Raw genomic sequence first — 23,159 nt, 5'->3', positions numbered from 1 at the left:
AATCCTATATCGGCCAATACGATAATCCATAAGTTTATATATTGATATTATAATGTTCGTATAATTAGCATTTTGTGCACCCATTAGAATAAAAAAAAAAAAAACTGATATTTTAGCAGCTCTGGCTAAACTATAATAAACATCATCATTCAGGACATATTTTTATTCATTCTTTTTTTATTATTTTTAAGCGTTTTCATTAATTTTAAATTTTTTAATAATTACCAAACAACACAACAATAATAAAAAATACAATGAATAAGCATGATAATACAAAGAAAATAATGGTTATAATAATTAAAATAAAGATAATAGATAATAAAAAATTATTAAAAAAGAAAATATTTTTTAGTTTTATTAAAAAAACTATTAGGGCATATAAATAGTTTCAATGAAAATACAAAGAAAAATACAATGAAAGTGAAGCTGCATTTAAAGTCGACAAATTAAAAATGAAATGCCTGAAATTACATGAAAATCTCGAGGAAACATGGATAGTGTGGTGACGCAATGACGTAACTCATGTAAACACCTTGATCATATTATTGTCTTATTCAGATTAAGGCAAATCATTAGATTACTGATAACCACGTAAACATAGTCACAAGCCCCAACCCTAGACAAAAGGAGTTCAGTATTTTGATGACAGCCTTTCCACAGGTTAGTTGTAAGCTAATGTGATTTCATATTGCAAATCTTAAATTCATGCTAACCAACAATTGATCAAAGGAAATATTCATTCATTCATTCATTTTCTTTTCGGCTTAGTCCCTTTATTAATCCGGGATCGCCACAGCTAAATGAACCGCCAACTTATCCAGCACGTTTTATACGCAGCGGATGCCCTTCCAGCCGCAATCCATCTCTGGGAAATGTCATCCACACACAATTATTCACACACAAATTAAGCCCACCCAATTCACCTGTATTGCATGTCTTTGGACTGGGGGAAACCGGAGCACCCAGAGGAAACCCATGCGAACGCAGGGAGAACATGGAAACTTAACACAGGAACGCCAACTGAGCCGAGGCTCGAACCAGCAATCTTCTTGCTGTGAGGCGACAGCCCTACCTACTGCGCCACTGCGTCGCCTTTAAAGGAAATGTATTAATGTCATTCAAATATATAAAATATGAATTGATGTTGACTTTAAACTTAAATTATAATGTTCTATTAAAATAATTTTTTAAAAGATTTTGTCAAATAAAAGATTTTTCTAGAGTCATCCCCCATAATTTTGCGGCTCAAAAGTATCGGTTCAGGCACCGTTTTGGCACTGTTACCATTTAAAAAGTATTGATTAAGCACCGGTATCTAAATAACCTCAAACAATACCCTAATCTTATTACGACGGGTATCTTAAACTGGCGCTCAACAAATTTAAATTTAATTTCTGCGCAGCCAACAGAGACGTCATCAGGCAAACTCTGCATCAACCTGAACTTCTTTGTATGCATGAAAAGAAAGATTGTTTCTGAAAGGGCTTCTGCCAAAAATGCATTATCAAAACTTTTCTAAACCCTGAATCAATATCAAAATTACTTTTGCACACTGGAGGGCAATGACTTTATGCAGTTCAAAACAATAATCTAAAAGATGACACCATGGCTGAAGTATTTCTTTTAGACTGGTATGTTTTAAAACTTTTATAGACATGCAAAGTTTGTGTTTTTGTTCACACTTTCCACACACTTTTAGACACAATATGTAACTGACTTACAAATTACCTGGTTCAGCCATACATCGGTCTTCCTGTATCAAAAGTAACTTGATCCCATACCACAGAAGTTGACTTTTTTTGGCACCCTCTGTGCTGAACTCATCCATGTATACGCAGGCTATTAAGTCTCCTGTTCTCTCACTCTGTTTAGGCACACTGCATTATGATTGGTTCAAATAACATACTGCGGGAAAATCATGCTGTAAGGTGATTTAGAAATCGTGCATGTCCAAACTGCGATTTCGATACGATTTCAACCACAAAGCACCTACGGCAACTGCAATGGTCACTTTTTTTATTTTTAACAAAACCTGCATTTGTTCCAATTTCTAGTAAGAATAAGGAAGATAAACCTAAATTACATACTTTTCAAATACATAAAATACATTTATCACCTGCAAAAAAATGTAAAAAAATGTGTCCTTAAATTAAATTTAAAAAAATAATAATAATAAAAAAAGTAAATAAAATGTGTGTTCTTCACTAAATCCAAATGCTTGGAGCTGGTCACATGATCAACTTGAAATCTATTTGCTGGTAAACAAACCTAAACATTCACTTCTGCTGTTAAGTGTGGTTTGTCCGAATCGATATTTAGTTCACAAGGTGCAAATGAGTTTAGTTTTGCTTTGAAGCAATAAACGTTTATTGAGCATGTTCTCATTTCACGAAGGGAAAGTTTTAGTGTGTGGTTATATCGTTTTTTTTTTTCCACCTAGGCCTAAATGCTGGCGGTGTCTGACAGCCATGTTGCCTTTTAACCAATTATTGAATCGATTATTAACAATTATACAGCATTTCACAAATGTTACAAATTTTTTGCTTCAGACAATACTCTTTCCAGATTTTTCTCATGACCTGCAAGTAAAAAAAGAGATCCTCTCTACCTGCTGATCTGAAATTCCTGTTTCATAGCTTTAGTTCACATGCTTTGGTTTAAAATCAGTATTTAAAGCTCAGTGTCTGTGCTGATTCACTCCTGACACAAAAGGGTTTGATCTTCTGCGAGTTCTTCATAAGACATGACAGATATTTAATCCTTTTCAACAACTCTGAACTCTTAGGCAAGTTATATCGTTTATGTAATGTAATTTATTTCTTAACTCCAATTAAGTTGTCATCCTATTATTTATTTTTATTTTAATTCTTTTTGACAATCAAATGATTTCTGTATATTTTGGTTGAAATTCCTGGTAGTTACAATGAACCGCTCTGGTCTTGCAGAACCATAAATGTTTGTCTTTGTTTTATATGTTCACGTTGTTTTAGTGTTTTATCAGAGCAGTTATCTTTTGTGACACCTCTCTGTAGGTAAGTTAAACAAAAAGTAACAACACATTGTACTGCATCCACAATGTCCATAATCATAAAAGGCCATATTGAGCAGACGTTGTTATTGTATGTCATAGAGAGCATTTATGTAAAGGGGTAAATCTGTAACCTTTCAAGGACTACAAGTAAAATATTTTCACTCTGTTGCACATCTTACATACACAAATAAGACTAAAAAGCAAATCAGTCTAAACTATTGTATTGTAGTAGTAAACTGTGAAATGTTTTATATTTTACCGTATATATTTTATATTCATTCATTTTCTTTTCACCTTAGTCCCTTTTTTAATCTGGGTTCGCCACAGCAGAATGAACAGCCAACTTATCCAGCATATGTTTTACGCAGCAGGTGCCCGTCCAGCTGCAACCTAGCAATGGGAAACACCCATACACTTTTGCATTCACACACACACACTACGGCCAATTTAGCTTATTCAATTCAACTATAGCACATGTCTTTGGACTGTGGGGGGAAACTGGAGCACCCGAAGGAAACCCATGCGAACACGGGGAGAACATGCAAACTCCACAAAGAAACGGCAACTGACCCAGCTGGGGCTCAAACCAGCAACCTTCTTGATGTGTGGTGATCGTGCTACTTACTGCACCAACGTGACGCCTTATTTATATATATATATATATATATATATATATATATATATATATATATATATATATATATATATATATATATATATATATAAAATATACAGTTGAAGTCAGAATTATTTCCGTTAAACAGAATTCCCCCCCCCCCAATTTCTGTTTAACAGAGAGAAGATTTTTTTTCAACACATTTCTAAACAGAATAATTTTAATAACTCATTTCTAATAACTGATTTGTTTTATCTTTGTCATGATGACAGTAAATAATATTTGACTAGATATTTTTCAAGACACTTCTATACAGCTTAAAGTGACATTTTAAAAGCTTAACTAGGTTAATTAGGTTAACTACCTGCTCCTCTGTTAAACATCATTTGGGAAATATTTAAAAAAAGAAAAAAAAAATCAGGAAGATTTTTAAACACCAAACAAATTCCAATTATATTCCGATTATTATTATTCTTTTGTATGACAATCAAATTAAATATTGAGAGGTAAACTGTAATGTATTTTCCATTATTAATCCTATCCACTAACCTGTCATTCATGTTTAACTCAACAAAACAGAAAATAATAAATCAATAAATAAATACATAAATACCAAATTAAGAAAATTAAATACATAAGATCATGACATTAAAATAACTGGATACAGATGGGGAAAAAAACCTTCTAATAAAATGGTAAATGTTACAGTTTGCCAGCACGAGGTGTAATAGGCAGACCTTTCTTGATTACATCAAAGGTCTTTTATAAAAGGAATCCAGAGAGCCAGAAAGTGAGCATCTCAGCTTTTTAGGTCTGATACTGTAAAAATGTCCTGTATCCACTACTTGTCATGTGTAGGGGGAAAGTGTGTTTACATTTCAGAAGTATGGCACATCTGTTTAAAATGGTGGTAAAGGCAACAACCTTGCTGTCACGGATTGTCAAATCAAGTCTAAGTGATACACCAAAGAGGGCTAGCAAGGGATTAGGTTGTATATTGATTTGAAGGGCTTTATTGAATGCACTAAAAACACCTGACCAAAAGATAACGTAAAACGTATGCAGGTGGTCAGTAGGTGAATATTTGCAACGATAAGAGAAGATTTTTATTCAACACATTTCTAAACCTAATAGTTTAAAAAAGCTATTTATTTTATCGTTACCATGATGACAGTACAGAATATTTTACTAAATATTTTTCAAGAAACTAGTAATCAGTGTAAAGTGCAATTTAAAGACTTTACTACTTAATTAGGTTCATTAGGTAAGTTAATTAGGCAAGTCATTGTAAACCAGTGGTTTGTTCTGTAGATAATCAGAAACAATATTGCTTAAGGAGTATAATAATATTGACCCTAAAATGCTAATTAACTGCTTTTATTCTAGCCAAAATAAAACAAATGAGACTTTCTCCAGAAGAAAAAATATTATTGGAAATACTGTGAAAATTTCCTTGCTCTGATACTAAACTACTAACTATAACTACACTAAATATACTTAATGTAGTTAACTATACTTTTGTAATTATGCTGTAAAATGTGATTTTAGTATCAGTAACCATATTTTAGTTTTATTAATAGCTAGAATAGTTTTATTAAAAGTCTGTTTCCATTTTAATGAAAGTTTAAAAAGTGTATAAATTACAATATATTTTAGTTCTATTTACTCTCCACTACACTTCCTAATCTGCAATTGCCTCTCTGAATATCACACTAACTGTACCAAAAAAAAAAAAAAAAATTACTAATACTACTAATACTTCCCTTCTCAGACTTTACAGACCTGAAACTTGCCTATAGCACTTATTCATTGTTGCTCTTAGTTGTGTAAATTGCTTCGTTGTCCTCATTTGTAAGTCGCTTTGGATAAAAGCGTCTGCTAAATGACTAAATGTAAATGTAATTTAGTTAATATTTATTTTGTTTCAAGAAACCCAAAAAAATAATAATCCCATGATATGTTTAACATTACATATATAAACTTTGCATTTCACCTAAAATATTGAATTGATTCAATACGTTATATAACAATGCTTGTAGATACGAGATGTAGAATCGGACACAAATTTATTGAAAGGGGAAGAAAAACCTGTTTGTGACTTGTGTAAGAATATTATGACGATATGTGTATTTTTAAATGATATTAGAGAACGTTTTTATTCGGGAAATGTTTTAAGTGAAATGTTTGAAAAGGTGCTTCTGGAGCAATTTTAAAATATTTATCTTTAATTAAACTAAAAGATTGTATATGACTCTTTTCAGTGTTGTTGATTATTTGAATGTTTTATTTATTTATTTATATATTTATTTACTTATTTTTTATTTACAGTGTGTGTTTGTTAAGAAACTGTAACAATTATATATTGTATATTTAGTAAATGTTTTTGCCATGAATATAGTCAATGCTGCTGAAAAGGCATTAAAACAAGTAAATAAATAAGTAAATATCGAAATGCCTTTTTTTCAGCTTACCAGATCACCAGACAATTAGCATTTATTTATTTATTTATTTTTTATTTTTATTTTTTAATTTTTTTTTATTTATTTACAGTAGGAAAAATAAGTATTCAAAAAACAATTTTTTATCTCAGAAAACATATTTCTAAAGGTGCTGTACACTTGAAATTTTCACTAGTTGTTGGTAACAACCAAATAAATCCATCTATGCAAAGAAAACATACCTAATTAAGTTATGTGTAATTAAATTAAATGACACAGGAAAAAGGTATTGAACACATGAAGAAAGAGAGGTGTAGAACGGCAGTGAAAGGCCAGACAGCAGCTGAAATCTCACAGTAGTTCTTCAGCGACTCTCTGCCCTTCCTCATTGTAAATTAATATCAGCTGCTTCAGTCCAACCTCTACAATAGCAGGATGATGAAGATGAAACCAGGGTGGACCTTCAGCAAGACAGTGATCCAAAACACAGCCAAGGAAACTCTCAAATGCTTTCAGAGAAAGAAAGTCAAGCTGTAGAATGGCCCAGCCAATCACCTGACTTGAATCTAATAGAAAATACAAAATAAAGCTCAAATGATAGACAAGACCAACATAATCAATAAGATTCACAACTCATGTGACTTCATTCTCCATATGAGAGGCGTCTTTAATCTGTCATCACCAAATACTCTTTTATATAAAGTATTACTTGCGTTCAGTAGTTCAGTACATTATCCGCATGACATTTAATTGTTATTACACAAGTTTTTTTTTTTTTCAGATTTTGTTTTGTTTTATTTTTATGCTTGTTTTGTTTCAGGTTTTATTAAAATCTTTAATTTCATGTAAACAGCTCCTAAAAGTTTTCCAAGGAAAAAAACTATGTTGAAACAAACGTGTTGAATACTTATCTCCCCCACTTTATTTATTTATTTATTTATTCATATTTTAACGACATTATATGACAACAACAAAAACATACATTGCCACATCGTATGTTTTTTTTTTCCACTCTTGTTTCCCAGAGAGTTATTATAGGACTCGTTTCGAACCCTAATCCTGACGCGCATCTCAGTATGACATTGCTAATCTGACAGTGTTGGATGCGAAGGTTAAATCTGGTTTCTATCCAGTGCTGTGACAGCTGTGCTTTCTCAATGCTGTAACTCAAGCTTCTCCTCTGTGCTCAGTAATTGAAACCTCTGTCCTGTCCTCTGCTCTCAGTGCTTGGCCGCAGACACCCTGGCAGTGTACGGGATGAGCGAACAGTCCCGTATAGACGAGCGAGGCCTGCAACAGATCTGCCCTACAATGATACAGCAGCTGGACTCACAAGCGTGCAAAACACAACCAAACCAAGAGTCTGAGAGCAGCCCTAGACCCACTGAAGCTGAGGGTAAGACCCACTGTGCACCGTGAGAGTATTGATGATGCTTGATTTTTATCATCAGTCACAATGTCATTCTGTTGATATGGCAAAAATGTCCTGTCATGAGAGAATTTTTTCAGGATAATCATGATTTTATCAGTATTCTGTGTGATGTTGGTTTGAATATTCTGCACGTAGTGTTTTAAAAGGTAACAAAATGTTGTAAAAAAAGGAAAAGTGGATACCTAGGGGAAATTGTGCGAAGATACAAATGTTATTATATTTTTTAATGACCAAGATAAACAAACAAAAAAAATTAATCACTAATACACTTTAAATTAACTTTTATTTGTATAGCGCTTTTCACAATTATTATTGTTTCAAAGCAGCTTTACGATCAAATTTAGAAAAAGTAAGGTTATTAGTTACCATAAAATCGACTGATTTTATTCGGCCACCATTTTAAAGGCGAAGTGAGACTGCGAGGGGAAGAAGCCCAGAAGTATCGCCTGGAGTCATACAGGAACTGCGTCTGCGATAGCGTATTGTCGTGTACTTGGCTGTATATCAGTGAGAAGAAAGTGACACAAATTGATAATTTCACCGCTATCCGAGTGACACGAAGGTCTGTTCTGAAAGGATAGTGAAAGTAAAAAGGCATATTAGACCTCATTTTCAGCTAAGTTAAAGGAAATGGCACTAGCTAGCTAACGTTTTCTTTCCCAAACACACATTTTAGATGCCATTTATCAAACTCAAGTTAATGAACTGTTTCTTTCACTATATTAAACTTGTCATGATACTGAAGTTTTAAAAACGGCCATTTCCCGTTAACATTTGAGCACTGCTGAGTGCATTCTTAAACACTGCTGATTTGCCATTGTGTTCACCAGTGCTCAACAGAAATGACTGTGTTTGGCCGTGGAGGACATCAGTTCACCACACATTGATTGGCTGACGGCACAGCAGTGTAATGACATCATCTGATTATTATTCAATTATCCATGTGAGCAAAATTATATGAAAATTAGCAGTAAACGATTTGTTAAACATGATGCGCAATAACTTTGCACATCTGTTGTGAGCTGCAGGCTTTACACTTATATTTGTCAAGAGTATTCATCATGTATTTTAATGTATATCAATGTATTTAGTTCTACATTTAGAGAAGCTTTTCTTTATTATAGTAGCCTAGGCCTACTCAATTTTTTTTTTTTATCGGTGTAAAGAATACCAATAAAAATTAATTTTGCATCAAAAAAGCATTTGTTAAAGTGTCTGCAACTTTTGCAGAGCATCAAATCATCGGCATATAAGCGGTCCCAACACGTGCATACAAATTATTATTCTTTAAAAAAAATGTTGAATATTGTGCATGTACGCGCTTGTATCTAAAAAGATCATAACAATAAATGTTTTATTAATATATTTATTAATATATATATTTTTTTAACTTTATAAGTTTTATAAAATTTACTATTTTCCCAAGTGTAAACAATTACTGTAAGAAAATAGCAGCATTTTGTACATTCTTTCAGTATTATCTTTGCTTGAACAGAGCTGATCTAATCCTGTTTATAAAAAGTAAGCCTGCTCCCTAGCAGGTTTGAGCTACCAGAACTGTTGCTATGACAACAACTCTCAACTCTTTAATGAGTTTTAAAGAACAAAACGATCCTGGATCTTGTCAAACCGTCAATAACCAAATCCAGCTAATTGAGTAATCCACAATCGAAGAACGGACCCCAGGTTACATAAGCTGAAGCAGGGAAGCGTCCCCTCGGTGTTTACGTTTTGCCATATACTGAAGCCTCGGAGGACACTTAAGCTTATTACTCTTACAGAGATTGTGACTTTGTTTGATGCCTAATATGCTTTTAATTGTTTAAATGAAACTTAACTGAATGACATTAGAGTGATGTTTACACATCTGCACTTTGAAATCGTGGCAACAGCTGGAGGTTTCTAGTACACAGCATGTTGTTGCAATGTTTACAGTGCTGGCCCTCTACTGGTCCTCCGGGTTCTTCCCACCGCAGCCTCGCTTTCGTTTTTATAAAATGGTAGCCAAATGAAATAAGCATATAGTTCTTAATAAGTTTAACTAATTAACTCGTAACTAAAAGCTTTAACGATTAAAGTTATTCTACATAATATACAAGTAAATCAAACAGTGGTCAGTTTTTTCTGGTGCAGAATCTAGAGTGTGAGTTAAAACTAAAATGGAAAACTCTGTTCACATTTATTTACTGTATATATGAAGGAACTTGATGTTAACCCAGTTACAGATTTTAACTGTTGCTATTAAAGCGTAAAAATTAACTTGGTAGTTTGTCACTTCCACACAAATGGATTAATTGATTTTATTCATGTCACCTCATACTACAGTTTGTCATCACATCATCAAATGCTCTCTAGTATCTGACATGCCCCGCCCCATTTAAGACGCTTCCCATTTGCTTTTCATTTGATGCACTTGAGCTCAGCTACTCTCACTGGCAGAGCTGTGATAAAACAAAACACTCATATTTAAGTTAAGATTACGTAGAAACACTGAATAAAAATACATATTTCAAAGCACTTTTGGGGACCTTTAAACTGTTTTTATCATGACTCTAATGATACTACCAATACTGTAGCAATTAAATAAAATGACCTGTTTACATTTTTATGATTCCCATGAGATCCTCTTTCAAACATTTTCCAAAACCACATTTCACTTGTGTTCCACATATTTGAAATGCAAAAACATGTCTTTAGTCTTGCAATGCAAGGTTAACTCTTCCACCCCTGCTTTACTCTGCTGCTGAGTTTAAATTATTCTATCTAGAACCAGGAGTCAGTTTTTTTTTTTTTTAGAACATTCACCTTTTAATGTTTCCATGGCGATGCATCATGTTTTTCACATGACACACCGCAGCCACAACAGTGATGTATGACAGATGTAGTTACTCCCCAAAAGACATGCAATTAAGTTAACTTAGAAAAGAGTCGATTCAACTTTATAGTTATTTTCACTGTGTATTTGATATGAATAAAACGCATCGGTAAATTATATTTGAACGGATTGTTAGACTGCTTGTGTGTTTTACAAACTCTAAATGTATTTTTTTACTAGTGCTTGTGTGTATTTACATGTCTAAAACATAAATTAAGTATTAGACAGTTAAATCGCTGCATAATTGTGATTAATATGACACATGTTTTTCAACGGAGTTAAGTTGGTTTTTGTTTTCGAAAAAAAAAAGCTGTTTTCCGACGGTCCCTTACTGAGAGCTCTGCTCAGCACCAGCGTGAGCTTTCCTGGCTAAACGCATGTTGCGACTGCATAAACGGAGCAGTGCTCGTAATATCGAGCGGGGAAAAAAAAAACAACAGCTGTGAAACATAACCTGCTTTGTCTTTTTGTAGGAAACAAAGTTTAGATCTTTTTAGGCTAAGAGGTTTTTTAGTTAATGCTGTCTATCACTGAATTAAACAGGAATACTGAAAACAAAACCAACTTAACCCTGCTGTCTTTCTCTGGCTCAGCCCCAGACAAGACACCAGCACCAGGGACTTTACCGTTCTCACTTCAAAACGGAACAAAAGTAGGATTCTGTAGTGATTTACTTAGCTGTTGCTCCCTTCCTTATCTTTCCTGTCTTTAAGGCTCTGAACTCTGTATCAATGTGCGAGAGACTGAGAGAGGCCGTGTTCACTCTGCTCCGCGCTGAGCTAAAGTGTTTTTTTTTTATTTATTTATTTTTTTATCAAATGTTTGTGTCGCGCGACTCAACAAATCGATTATGAAATCCGTTGCCAACGCTTTTTATTAATCGATTTTTTTTTTATTGATTTAATCGATTCGTTGTTGCAGCCCTAGTGTGAAAGGTGAAGCACGTTATAGCGAGGGATCACTACTACATTTTGATTGTATTTACACTTTAATGATTGACTTAATATGCTCTCTATTTAAATGATTGAATAATAAATATATATTAGAACCATGTTAGTAATATTCTTATATAAACGTTTGCATGCAATCCAGTTATTAACGTTTACCTTTTATCCTGTATTAATATCCATGCTGGCTGGCTTCTCTATGTAGTTTAAAGGATAAATTGACCTCGAATTTTTTATTTATTTATTTTTTTTTCCCCTTGAGAAGAATGTACACATTGTTGCTAATATTCAAATTAAACCTTATTAGATTATTAAATTTAAATTAAATTGTTCAGCATACATGTATATATGTATATATATATATATATATATATATATATAGTTAACCTTGTACACATGTAATCTACTCTTAACTTGATTGACCTCAGCCCTGAGGTTTTTGCAATATGTGTATGCCATGACACTTATTAACTGTTCTTGTAGTGTTTTCTTGAAACTGTCATGTGCTGCACGTTGTCCAGGTTATGATACACGTTAACCTTTATCAATGCAGATAAAGTTCATCCTGGAATATTTCAGGCAGACTAATCTAATTCATATCGGTTGTACAATGTAGACAATCTTTGACTTGACCGACAAATTAGACTTCTAGAAGAAACGCAATGAGTAAGGAGAATGTCTTTGATCTGAGAGGGTCAGAAAAGTTCGTTCATCTTTTTTTTTTTTTCAGGTTGAGCCTTGATCTCCAGTTAAGGTGTGATAAGAATAAACAACTCTAAAGACTAAGAGATGCAGATATGCACTGAAATGGGAAACTCGTTATCAAAACAAGTTTCATGCATTTAACCCTTGTGTTTTGATCAAATTGACTCGCCTTTCGTTATGTTGGTGGCTGTTTTTGCCCCATTGACCTCCATTATAATGGCATTTTTTGATTGCAAAGCCATGACACCATATAATCGTACATTCTTGATTTTTGGTTGTTTCCCCTCTTAGAAAGAGGTCAAATTTGTAAACTTTTATGGTTGATCGTCAATTGGCCCTTTAGATAGGCCTGTGCAAGAACTTTCTGTCTTTTATATAGAGTTCTATGGAGGAAAACAGCAGATTATAGTGTGGGTGCATAAATACACTACATGTTACTATGTTCTGAGAGCTGAGCTGCTTATTTTGGTTTTCTCAGACATATCAAGGTTAGTGCGCAAAGGTCTCTCTCACACACACACACACACACACCATATATGCCTTATAACTCCATATTAAAGCCATAAACTAAGCTTTTTTTTTTTGCATTGCAGATGATAATCAACAGTATGAATTACAAATTTAACCTCTTCCCAACAGGGAAAACCAGCAGCAATGGAAAAAAAAACATGGTTGTATGGTGTCATGCAATGTCAAAAAAATGCCATTATAATGGAAGTCAATGGGGCAAAAACATCCACAAACATAACAAAAGGTAGTTTGCCCAGAGTCTATTGAGTTATTTATTTTTTATATATTTATTTTTTTGGATTTTTAACACATTTTCCTTAAATGCATGGCAAAATAAGATTTTGTTTTTTACCAAAAATCAGTCCATTTGCTGAGACAGAGAATGTTGTGGTCAAATTAAGACTCAAAATCACCCCAGAGTGGATGAAAACATCTCCAAAAGCACACAAGGGTTAAATAGTTAGAAAAGTAGCTCAAGTTCCCAACTCAATAGCTATACACTAATATTCAAAATGTTGAGGTCAGTAAGATCATCAATCTTATGCGGTCTTTTGTGCTCTTGAAAGTTGCATTCATGGAAAAGAAAATCTTTTATAATGCATTTTGTCTTTTTAAGATCCTAAATTTAGGGAAAAAACTTGGGTCCAATCCCAATTAAATTTATTTTTTATTTTTACCCGTACCACTTGGCCCCTGAAACAGATTGTGAAGGGGAAGGACATCAAATTTTACCCCTAAGAAATGAGACACCTCTACAACTCCTGCACATGTCATCATGTCATTGCAAGCTTGTACTTCGTATGAGATCGACGATGGCGACTGCTGTAGTTATTCCAGTTGCATTTATCTGGTATTTATCTTCACAACAGACATCACTGCGGCCATATTTAGCTATACGAAAACTACATTAACATTATACCAGACACTAAAAAGTTCATTCCCAACCACTAGACTTTTCTAAAATGGTATTCGAGTGTCATCGAGCGATAGATGTGAAATTATGTTTTGGGACTACTATACAGGAGTTATTATTATGGACTCTAGATAGCAAATTAATTTTATTATTTATTTATTTTTCTTAAACCATGATGCTAAAACACGAACGTCATTATGAATGTATTAAAATATATGCTTGTTTGTAAAACTTCGTAATAATGACAAAACACTAATTTGTATATCTCCTTCTGTGTGCAGCCATGCTGTCGTTTTAGATGGTGTACTCTGTAAAATTTTTGTACCCCATGGTTTTGAGTGTGGCCCTGTAAAATCTTTGTTTCAAGGGCTAACTAGCCCTTCCTCTTAGCTCTTAGCCTTTGCAATAAAGAGAATTGGGTGAATGAAAGAAACACATGATGCGACATGAAAACAAACAAACTAACCAAATAAGTGCTGGCATGTAATAACGTGTATGTGCATAACGAGGGGGTAAGGGGATGGCCTAAGGGTTAGAACTGGAATTGTGCCTTAATTACCTTCGACTTTCGAATAGAAGTGTTCTTTCAGGTCATGATAAACTTTATTGGATAATGCAGAGTGTTGGTTGTGATTAGTTAATGCAATGATGATAATTGTACAGCGCTATGCAAATAAACTAGAATTGAAAAGCTTGAATTTAATGGTTAACCCTCTAGGAAGGTGTTCATAAATTTACGAAAAATCACCAGTTGACTGTAAATCATTACAAAAAAGGGCTCAAAAAAGTGACGTTAAAGTCGAGCTGTGAAGTCAACTTTGGTTTTACATCTAGATATTTCTACTGCAATGACATTTTTTAAGATTGGCTCAAGTGTCCAAATACTTTTGTGACCACTAAATGAAATATAGGCAAGTCTATGTTAGCACAATGAATAATTGGGATAAATATGTTCATATATCTTCAAAATTCGACATCTTGGCTTGTGAAATTGCTTGTGTTATCAGATGCCAGCAACATCTGCATTGAATTATAGTACTCTGGTCAGGCAGGAGAACTGAGGCTGTATGCCGTGTCTTTCAAAGCTGACCTGAAATATCCCTTGTGTAGGCGACAGATATAAAAGGCAAGACGGCAAGAGTTCGGCAAATTCCATGGGTGTGTGTGAATTTCAGGAGCGAGAATGGTGGAAATGCAGAACAGGAAACAATTTCACATGCACTCTGTAATCTGCCATTTGCTATTTTTACAAACTTAAAATCTGTGCAGTTCGTATTCACTGTAACAAACCCCGTCTACAGATGATTATAGAATATCAGAAATACGCCTGTGAATCTTTGTGACTGAACGTGTTTAATATCCATGCAGCGTGTTTTCTGGCTCGGTGATGTTTCCTGTCATTTGGCCTCATGCTGTGTTTTATCTGCTAAACAAGGCACTTCTGGGTTTCTGGCAGTTCTTGTGCCTCCTGGCAGCAGGAGAGGAAATGGAAGCTGAATGTCGCAGCGCTGCTTCCCACCGGTAATTCAACAGATAAGGAGAGAGAAAAGGAGAATGTGTGCTCTTAGAGAGAAAGTCTTATAGCATCAGTGCAGTCTATTTAATTCAGCTCCTTTCAAATAGTGTACTGGAACCCAAGGGCACCGCTAGCAATTTTGAGCCCTATGAAATAAATATGGCCCCTAACCCTTTAACTGCCCCACCAAGAAAAAAAAGCCTCCTAATGTCACTAGTTTACACACATTTTATTTCAACACATCCCATAATTTCTAAAATATCAGCCTCTACCAAATGGTTGATATGTCAGTTTATCGTAAAAGTACCAGTATTAATACATATACTATGAAAAATCAGAAAATATGTAGTGTGAGACAAATGTATTTAAAGGAAATAATCAAAATTAAACATTTTTAAATACTAAATCATCTTTTTTTTCCCTTTTTTTTAAGTATGCCTCAAAACATTTCAGATTCTCATTTGTTTTTTTGTTTGTTTTTTTTTTACAACAAAACTGAAATCAAGTATTTTTTTGTTTGCTTGTTTGTTTTTTGACTTTTGTTTTTATTCAAAAGTCATTCTTCAAATTACTTTCACAGTCATTATTATAAACAGTCAAAATATTGTCAACCATTTAGTAGAGCAGGCAGTTAATTAAAGCAACAAACATACAAACCAGCTTATCCAAAAGCATCATCTGCAGTTTAATAATACACTGTAAAAAATGGCCTACCTTATTTTTTTAGTAGCAAATTTCCAAGTCATCTCAACTTAAATCAGCCAAACCGACTAAAAATATTACATTAAAGTATGTATATATAGTTTAATATATACAGTGTATATATGTATATATGTATATATATATGTATATATATATGTATATATATATATATATATATATATATATATATATATATATATATATATATATATATATATATATATATATATATATATATATATATATATATATATATATATACTATAATCTAACGAAGTCATGACAAAGACAGGAATGACAAATGTTACTTTAAACTAATTTAAAGAGTTAATAAGATTTCAACTGGCGAGGCAGTGGCGCAGTAGGTAGTGCTGTCGCCTCACAGCAAGAAGGTCGCTGGTTTGAACCTTGGCTCAGTTGACATTTCTGTGTGGTTTCTGTGTGGAGTTTGCATGTTCTTCCTGCCTTCGCGTGGGTTTCCTTCGGGTTCTCCAGTTTCCCCCACAGTCCAAAGACATGCAGTACAGGTGAATTGGGTAGGCTAAATTGTCCGTAGTGTATAAGTGTGTGTGGATGTTTCCCAGAGATGGGTTGCGGCTGGAAGGGCATCCACTGCGTAAAAACTTGCTGGATAAGTTGGCAATTTATTCTGCTGTGGCGACCCCGGATTAATAAAGGGACTAAGCCGACAAGAAAATGAATGAATGAATGAATGAATGAAGATTTCAACTCTTTAAATTGAAGTAACACAACATTTGTTGTGACTTTTTGTCAGATAATTTTTTAACACCTATATTGAATACTTAATTGGTTATATTATTAGAAATGGGTCACTAGGATGAAAGACATGAATAAAAATTATTTAAAAAATGTGACAGACAGACAGACAGACAGATAAATGGAAAGATGTATGTGTGGATAGACACTGTGGTGGATATATAGATGAATGAATGGATAGATATTTATTCATTCATTCATTGTCTTAGTCCCTTAGTTATCAGGGGTCACCATAGCATGATAAACCGGCAACTATTCCTGCATATGTTTTAGCCAGTGGATGCCCTTCCAGCCAAAACTCAGTAGTGGGAAACACCCAAACAATCTCAGATTCACAGACATACATACACATAAATTTTTGCCTACCCAATTCACCTATAGCGCATGACTTTGGACTGTTGGAGCACCCGGAGGAAACCCATGCCAATACGGGGAGAACAAACTCCACACAGAAATGCCAACTGGTCCAGCTGGGACTCAAACCAGCGACCTTCTTGCTGTGAGGTGACATTGCTAACCACTGAGCCACCATGCTGCCGATATAGATGGATATTTATAGACTGTCAAAAAAAATATTGACTCAACTTACAATTGTAAGATAACTTTTAACCCAAGTTTGGCTCAATTTAAGACAACTCAAAAAAGCTGCGCAGCTAGTTGCCTTACAATTTTAAGTTGAGTCAACTTTTAATTTTTTACAACATCAATAGAGAAAGACAGACCTATTTTTAACAGGCATAATGATGAAATTAATAATTTACTTATTAATTATAAATTCATTATTTTTATACTATACAGTCAGAACAAAAGTACACACTGTCATTGTGGTTCTCTTTTAAAGATGTTTTTGACTTCAAAAGTCTATTTTGATATTTAACGTCTGTCTGTACGTCCATTAGGCCACTTCTGCCCCCGTAGAATACCCCTCAACACTAGCATGTTCAGCACTGAACCAATAGGACGTTTCTAGGAACATGAGTTTCAGCTAACTATGACTGTCAATTAACAGGTTTAATTCTTGCTAGCTATCTATGTGCACATACAATACAATGTTCAAGCTTGCTTTGGTCATTATACCTGTTAAATTAATTATTATTATTACTGTTGTAATACCTTATACTGTGATGAATGCTGCAACAATTAATCAAACAAGAATAGTTAATACCGGCAAAATCCTAGTTGTGTGATTTATTAATCATGCCGAATCAATGAAATCAGTTACTGATCACACCGTTCTTCCCTGACAAGACCATTAGAGCTTTGATTAGTATCTTATTCGCCCAACTCGATGACCTCTTGATATACTGTGCATCGCTTGTTTTGTCTTGGCTAGTAGTTCTAAATGGCCAAAAACTTAAGTAGGCAAACTTTACCTTCAAGTTTATTTCAAACCATGGACAAAATTAATGATTGATCTTGGTGTATTTTTATACCACACTGTCAGAACAAAAAGTAAACACTTGTCACTGTGGTCATACCCCCTTTTCAAAGGTGCACGTTTGTACCTAAAAGTCTATTGAGACCTTAAATGTATATTTTAATACTTGAACAGTACACTAGTTTACTTTTAGAATTTTCTAGGTTATGATATGTATATTTAAGGTATCAATAAGGACCCTTCAGGTATATATGTGTATCTTTTGTAAGGGGTATCACCACAGTGACTGCTTGTGTACCTATTTATTTATTTATGTTTTGGGTGCGAGGGTATACAATAGAGAATTCTCCCAAAGGAGCTTCTCATAATACAAAAAGTCTCATACACTGTTTCAATTAAACATCAGTGTTTTTTTTGTACATGCAAACATTCAATATAGCACTTTTAATCACTGAAGTTATGAACTTTTATATGACAGCAATATATTTCCCAAATGCATCTGTGTGTGTGTGTGTTTTCTCAATGATTTATTTGTTCTAGGTCGAGTGAACTGCTGACAGCTGTTCTCCACTGTAAACACATGCGACTGTGGTTTTAAAGAACACCAGCTGATATTTGATCTGCATACACACACACACAGTTCACACACACATAATGACACTCACAGAAACGCCACACGTGTCCATTCAGGGCTGTGTTTGTGACTGATATCTTGTATTTCCAGGGATTCCAGTCTGACTGGGTTAATACTAACTGAGCAGCTCTGCCGGACGCAAGAGTATATCATAATACACTTGCACACAGTGGCTGTGGGATGTGACTGCTGAGGTGTAAGATGTAATTAAAGGGTTTTTTTTATATATATATATGTGTGTGTGTGTGTGTCCTGCAGTGTGGGGTTACTCAATTTTGAGCGTGACTCTGGTTAGTGCGTTCGCTTTGACTGGTGTGTTTGTGGTGCCCCTGATGAGGACGCGGTTCATGCGCAGAGTTCTGGTCTATTTCATCGCTCTGTCCATTGGAACATTGTTGTCCACCGCCATCCTGCAGCTCCTGCCTGAGGTTCAGTATCCATCTAAACATCTCCACCCAAACACACCCAATCAGCCGCAGATCAAGCTTACTCTCAGAGGGGTGTCTGGAATTGCCGCCTTTTTCCCTCCTTCTTTCCTCCTTCACAAATTGTTTTCTCCTGTTAAGACACAGAAAAAACACCCCTAACCACAGTAAAGAGATCTCTTGGTTTGGTGAATTTTTTTTAATTCTCTTACTTAAACTTTTCCTTTCCTATTGCCTTTATTTCATTCATAAGTGATTTGTTAGAACATTTTATGATCATAAATCATTATATAATATTAACTCTTTTTAGTGTGTTTGTGCTCAAAGTCTGTATTACTCATAATTGTGAATTTAACAGCCCTCATTTTCTATTTTTAATTATGACTGAATGTTTGCTCATTAATCGGTCCAGATGAAATGATGCATGTTTTTGTATTAATTGTGTATTTATTAATTAATTAATTTATTTTTATTTATTTTTAATTAAAGTATTAATTTATAGAGATGCTCCTTTTGTAAATGGTGACTTAAAAGCACATTAATAGGTTCTGATGGAATCCCCTTAAAATCTTTGCTTTAACAGATAATTAATTCAACAATCTTATTAATAATTTCTAAAGTGCATAATCTTGTGTAAAAATGTACATTTTAAACTGTTCACAGTTTGCAGGTCAGAACTATGAATTGATGAAATCAGATCTTTAGTTTTACACAGTTTTTATGTTCTGTTTTCTATACAACACTTTAATTAAGAAATAAATACTCAATTTATAATGGATATTTCTGTAGATTTCTCAAGGAGCAGTTTTATTTCTGTGGCCTTGCCAAATATTAAAAGGCTTCTTAAAAAAAAAAAAAAAGTAAAAATGATAGAACAATTCAATTTTCGTTTATTTTTAGTTTACAATGTTATTATGTATAAATAAAAACACTTTACACTGTTTATTTTCATTTCATTTTACAATTAATACATATTTCTTTTTCTATACAGCTTTTAGTTTAGTGGCCTAATGTAGAGTTTACTGAACGTATCTTGCAAGCTGTAGGAGAGTTTACATTTGTTTATTTTATTTTATTTTTTACTTTTTTTTGCTACTATTGTAATAGCTTTCATTTTAATTTGCCACTTCCCACTTTTCAGTGGGTTCCTCTCTCCTGAATATGGTCTTTAAAGTTCACACCATGCTACAGGAACCGTGCCCAGGCCGGTTTCCCAGATTGTTTGAGAAGTGTGAGTGCTCTGAATCGGGCTCAGGCACGGTTCACTTGGCGGGCCCTGGCCCGGTTGGAAGAGGTGCGGTTCACTTGGGCTTTGGCACGGTACGCTTACATGTGAGTGCAAAATGCTCCTGAGCCCAAAACTGAAAGCGAGACGTGACTTTAAGGGACTTTGATATGGATTTATTAATCATTATCAGTACTTTTCAATGAACGCAAACTGTCGTCGATTATTAAAGACGCAAACCCCTCACTGCACAACAGCTGCGCACCTTCACATACCCGTCAACCCTCCCATTTTTCCTGAGATTTTCCCGTATTCTATAGTTCTATCCTGCTATCATCCCGTAAAGGTATTTTCCTGTATTTCTCCCGTATTTTCACTCTTTCTCTGAAGGGTGGCAACTAGAAATTAAAGAGCCGAGCCTCCCTATAAACAACCCATACCGTCGAACCACCAGGGGCCGCCCCCTGCTCTTAAATATGAGTCTGTTTTGTGCTTTCGCTTTGATTAGAAAGAAAACACTTTGAAATAAATATAAAAACGGCGCCATCCCCTTTCCTTTTCATTGCAGGTGCCGTAACCCCTCCCATGCAATCCTCATAAAAAATACACACAACTGTATATTTAACTGTATATTTGCAATGAAACAGCGCCAAATGAACATATTTAGTAATTTGGGGATTTTTTAAAGGCTCGGGGGGAGGGGATGGGGGCCCTTATTACGGTGGGCATATCCCTTATTTTCACATCCCAATGTTGACAGATATGCTTTCAGCAAACCTCATAATTCCTGCAGCACGAGGACTTTATGATTGTTTGTGAGTGTTAAAAGTGGCTGATCTGTTCGGCGAAATATTTGATGTTTGGCTCTGAATTGGCTCAGGTGAGGTTTAGTAAGCCGGGCCTGGCCCGGTTGCAACAGGTGTTAAGACAGTTAATTTGGGGTCAGCCTGAAACTGAAGACAAGACGTCACTTTTAAGGGAATGTTTCATATGTGTCAATTTATCATTCTTACTGTTAAATGAACGCAAACGGTCATGGTTTTTTAAAGACACAAACCCCTCATTGCTCAGAATTCCTGCAGCACGAGGACTTTTATGATCATTAATGAGCGTCAAAAGTGACTGTTCTGTTTGGCGAAATATTCGACTGCGTGTCACTGCATCCCAAACGACTAAAATGATATAACTAAAGAAATCTCCACTGTGCTGAGCGAGAGCGCTTCTCTTCCTGGTAAACTGAACAGTATTATCGATGACGCAAGCATGCTCAGGTTTGGATACAATGTGAGTGCAAGCCGTCAAGGAAGAGGGGAGGGGGGACAAGCGTGCTTCGGCATGGTTCAAGGCAACTGAACATATTGTGTGCACCCAAACAGTACATTTATTCACTGGCTCATTGCTTACTGAGATTCCATCCACTTTAAATGAGCCAATGAAGTGTTACATTTCCCAAGTGTCCTTTGTTGAATTGTTGATCAATCTGAGCTTGTTAATGGTCAACATAAATGCAGGTTTTTATGGTTTTTTGTTGCCTCAAGATGCACGTAGTTAGAGAGGATGGAGAGAATCATCATTTATCGTTTCAGGCTTGAAGGATTTTCATTGACCTGAGACCCTAACCCGGTTAGCCAGTTAAGTTTCTGTTTAGTTTGCTCCAATCTTGGGTTTTAAGTAATGTGAAGGCAGCTTGACTTTTAATCACTCTTTGTTGCCATGGTATTATGGAACAGCTGAGCAAAGCTAACATCATGGTCCCTGAAACCTCTCAAAGCATTATTTTGTTCTGTGACATCAACAGGAAGCCGCCTTCATCTATTCCTCTGTGAATGAAACACAATGGATTTAATGATGTGAACTGCACACACTACTGTTCAATGGTTTGGAGTCAGATTTATATATTTTTAAAATACTTTTATGTAACAAGGCTGCATAAAATGAATCAATATTGACGGTAAATATTGTTTAGCTTCAAAGAATTCTGTGAAAAGACGACAAAATATTATGTAATGTATGTATATGTGCGTATACTCAAATGAAAATGCTACTGGTTCAAATTACTTATTTTAGTTTAGTTTTTTTTTTTTTTTTTTGAGGGACAACTTTTTTTTTTTTATAATTGATTTGTGTTAGGCCAACATGAATTAATTGTGTGGAACCCTGCATTTTTTTCAGTGTCATTTATTTATTTATTTATTTATTTGTTTATTTATTTATTTATTTATTTATTTTAATTAGGTCTATTCATTCATTCAATCATAATAATTCATTTACAAACATTCATATTTAGTTATATATATTAATTCTGTCATTTATTCATTCATATTATTATTAATGAATTGAAATTTATTCTTATTTATATTCAGTCATTCTTTGATACTCATTAATTTGTTTGTATTACTATTGATGAATTTCTATCTATTAGCTCATATTAATTTGTTTCTTCTTATTAATATTAATTCATTTATATTCATTCAAATTTCTTTACATTAATTTGATCATTCATTCATATTAATAGTAATTAATTTGTTTATCCATAAATATTTATTTATATTCATTTATTCGTTCGTATTAATGTTGCTTTATTTATATTAATTTAGATTTATTTAACTATATTCATTCCGTCATTCATTCATTTATAACAATGATAATTTGCTTATATTCATTCATATTTATTTATATTCTTTCGTTTAATTATATTAATGTTAGTTCATTTATTTTCATTCATATTTATTTATTTGTATTCATTCATTTATTAATTCATATTAATGTTAATTCCTTTATATTCTACCATATTTATTTATATTTATTCTGTCATTGTCATTTATTCATAATAATATTAATTCATTTATTTTAATTCAGGTATATTTATATTCATTTTTTCATATTAATATTAATTAATTCATTTTATTTATATTAATTTGACCATTCATTCATTCATTCATTTATATTAATATTCATTTATTTATATTCATTCATGTATATTAATTTATATTATTTCGTTCATATTAAAATTAATTCATTTTTATTTTTATTAA

General features: G+C 33.7%; 1 protein-coding gene across 4 annotated transcripts in view; it reads left to right on the top strand.

Annotated features, from left to right (window-relative positions):
* slc39a14 (solute carrier family 39 member 14) overlaps window positions 1-23,159 on the top strand; it is a 67,294-nt gene that overhangs the window by 26,440 nt on the left and 17,695 nt on the right. For 3 of the 4 annotated variants that reach the window (NM_001326699.1, XM_073951140.1, XM_021476336.3), the window contains 1 exon segment: window positions 7,310-7,481. In NM_001326699.1, coding sequence (NP_001313628.1) covers window positions 7,310-7,481 — 172 coding nt within the window. 4 annotated transcript variants of the gene reach the window in all.

Source organism: Danio rerio, chromosome 5, assembly GCF_049306965.1.
Source record: "Danio rerio strain Tuebingen ecotype United States chromosome 5, GRCz12tu, whole genome shotgun sequence".
Classification (NCBI taxonomy): Eukaryota; Metazoa; Chordata; class Actinopteri; order Cypriniformes; family Danionidae; genus Danio; species Danio rerio.
This window is presented reverse-complemented; position numbering and strand designations above follow the sequence as displayed.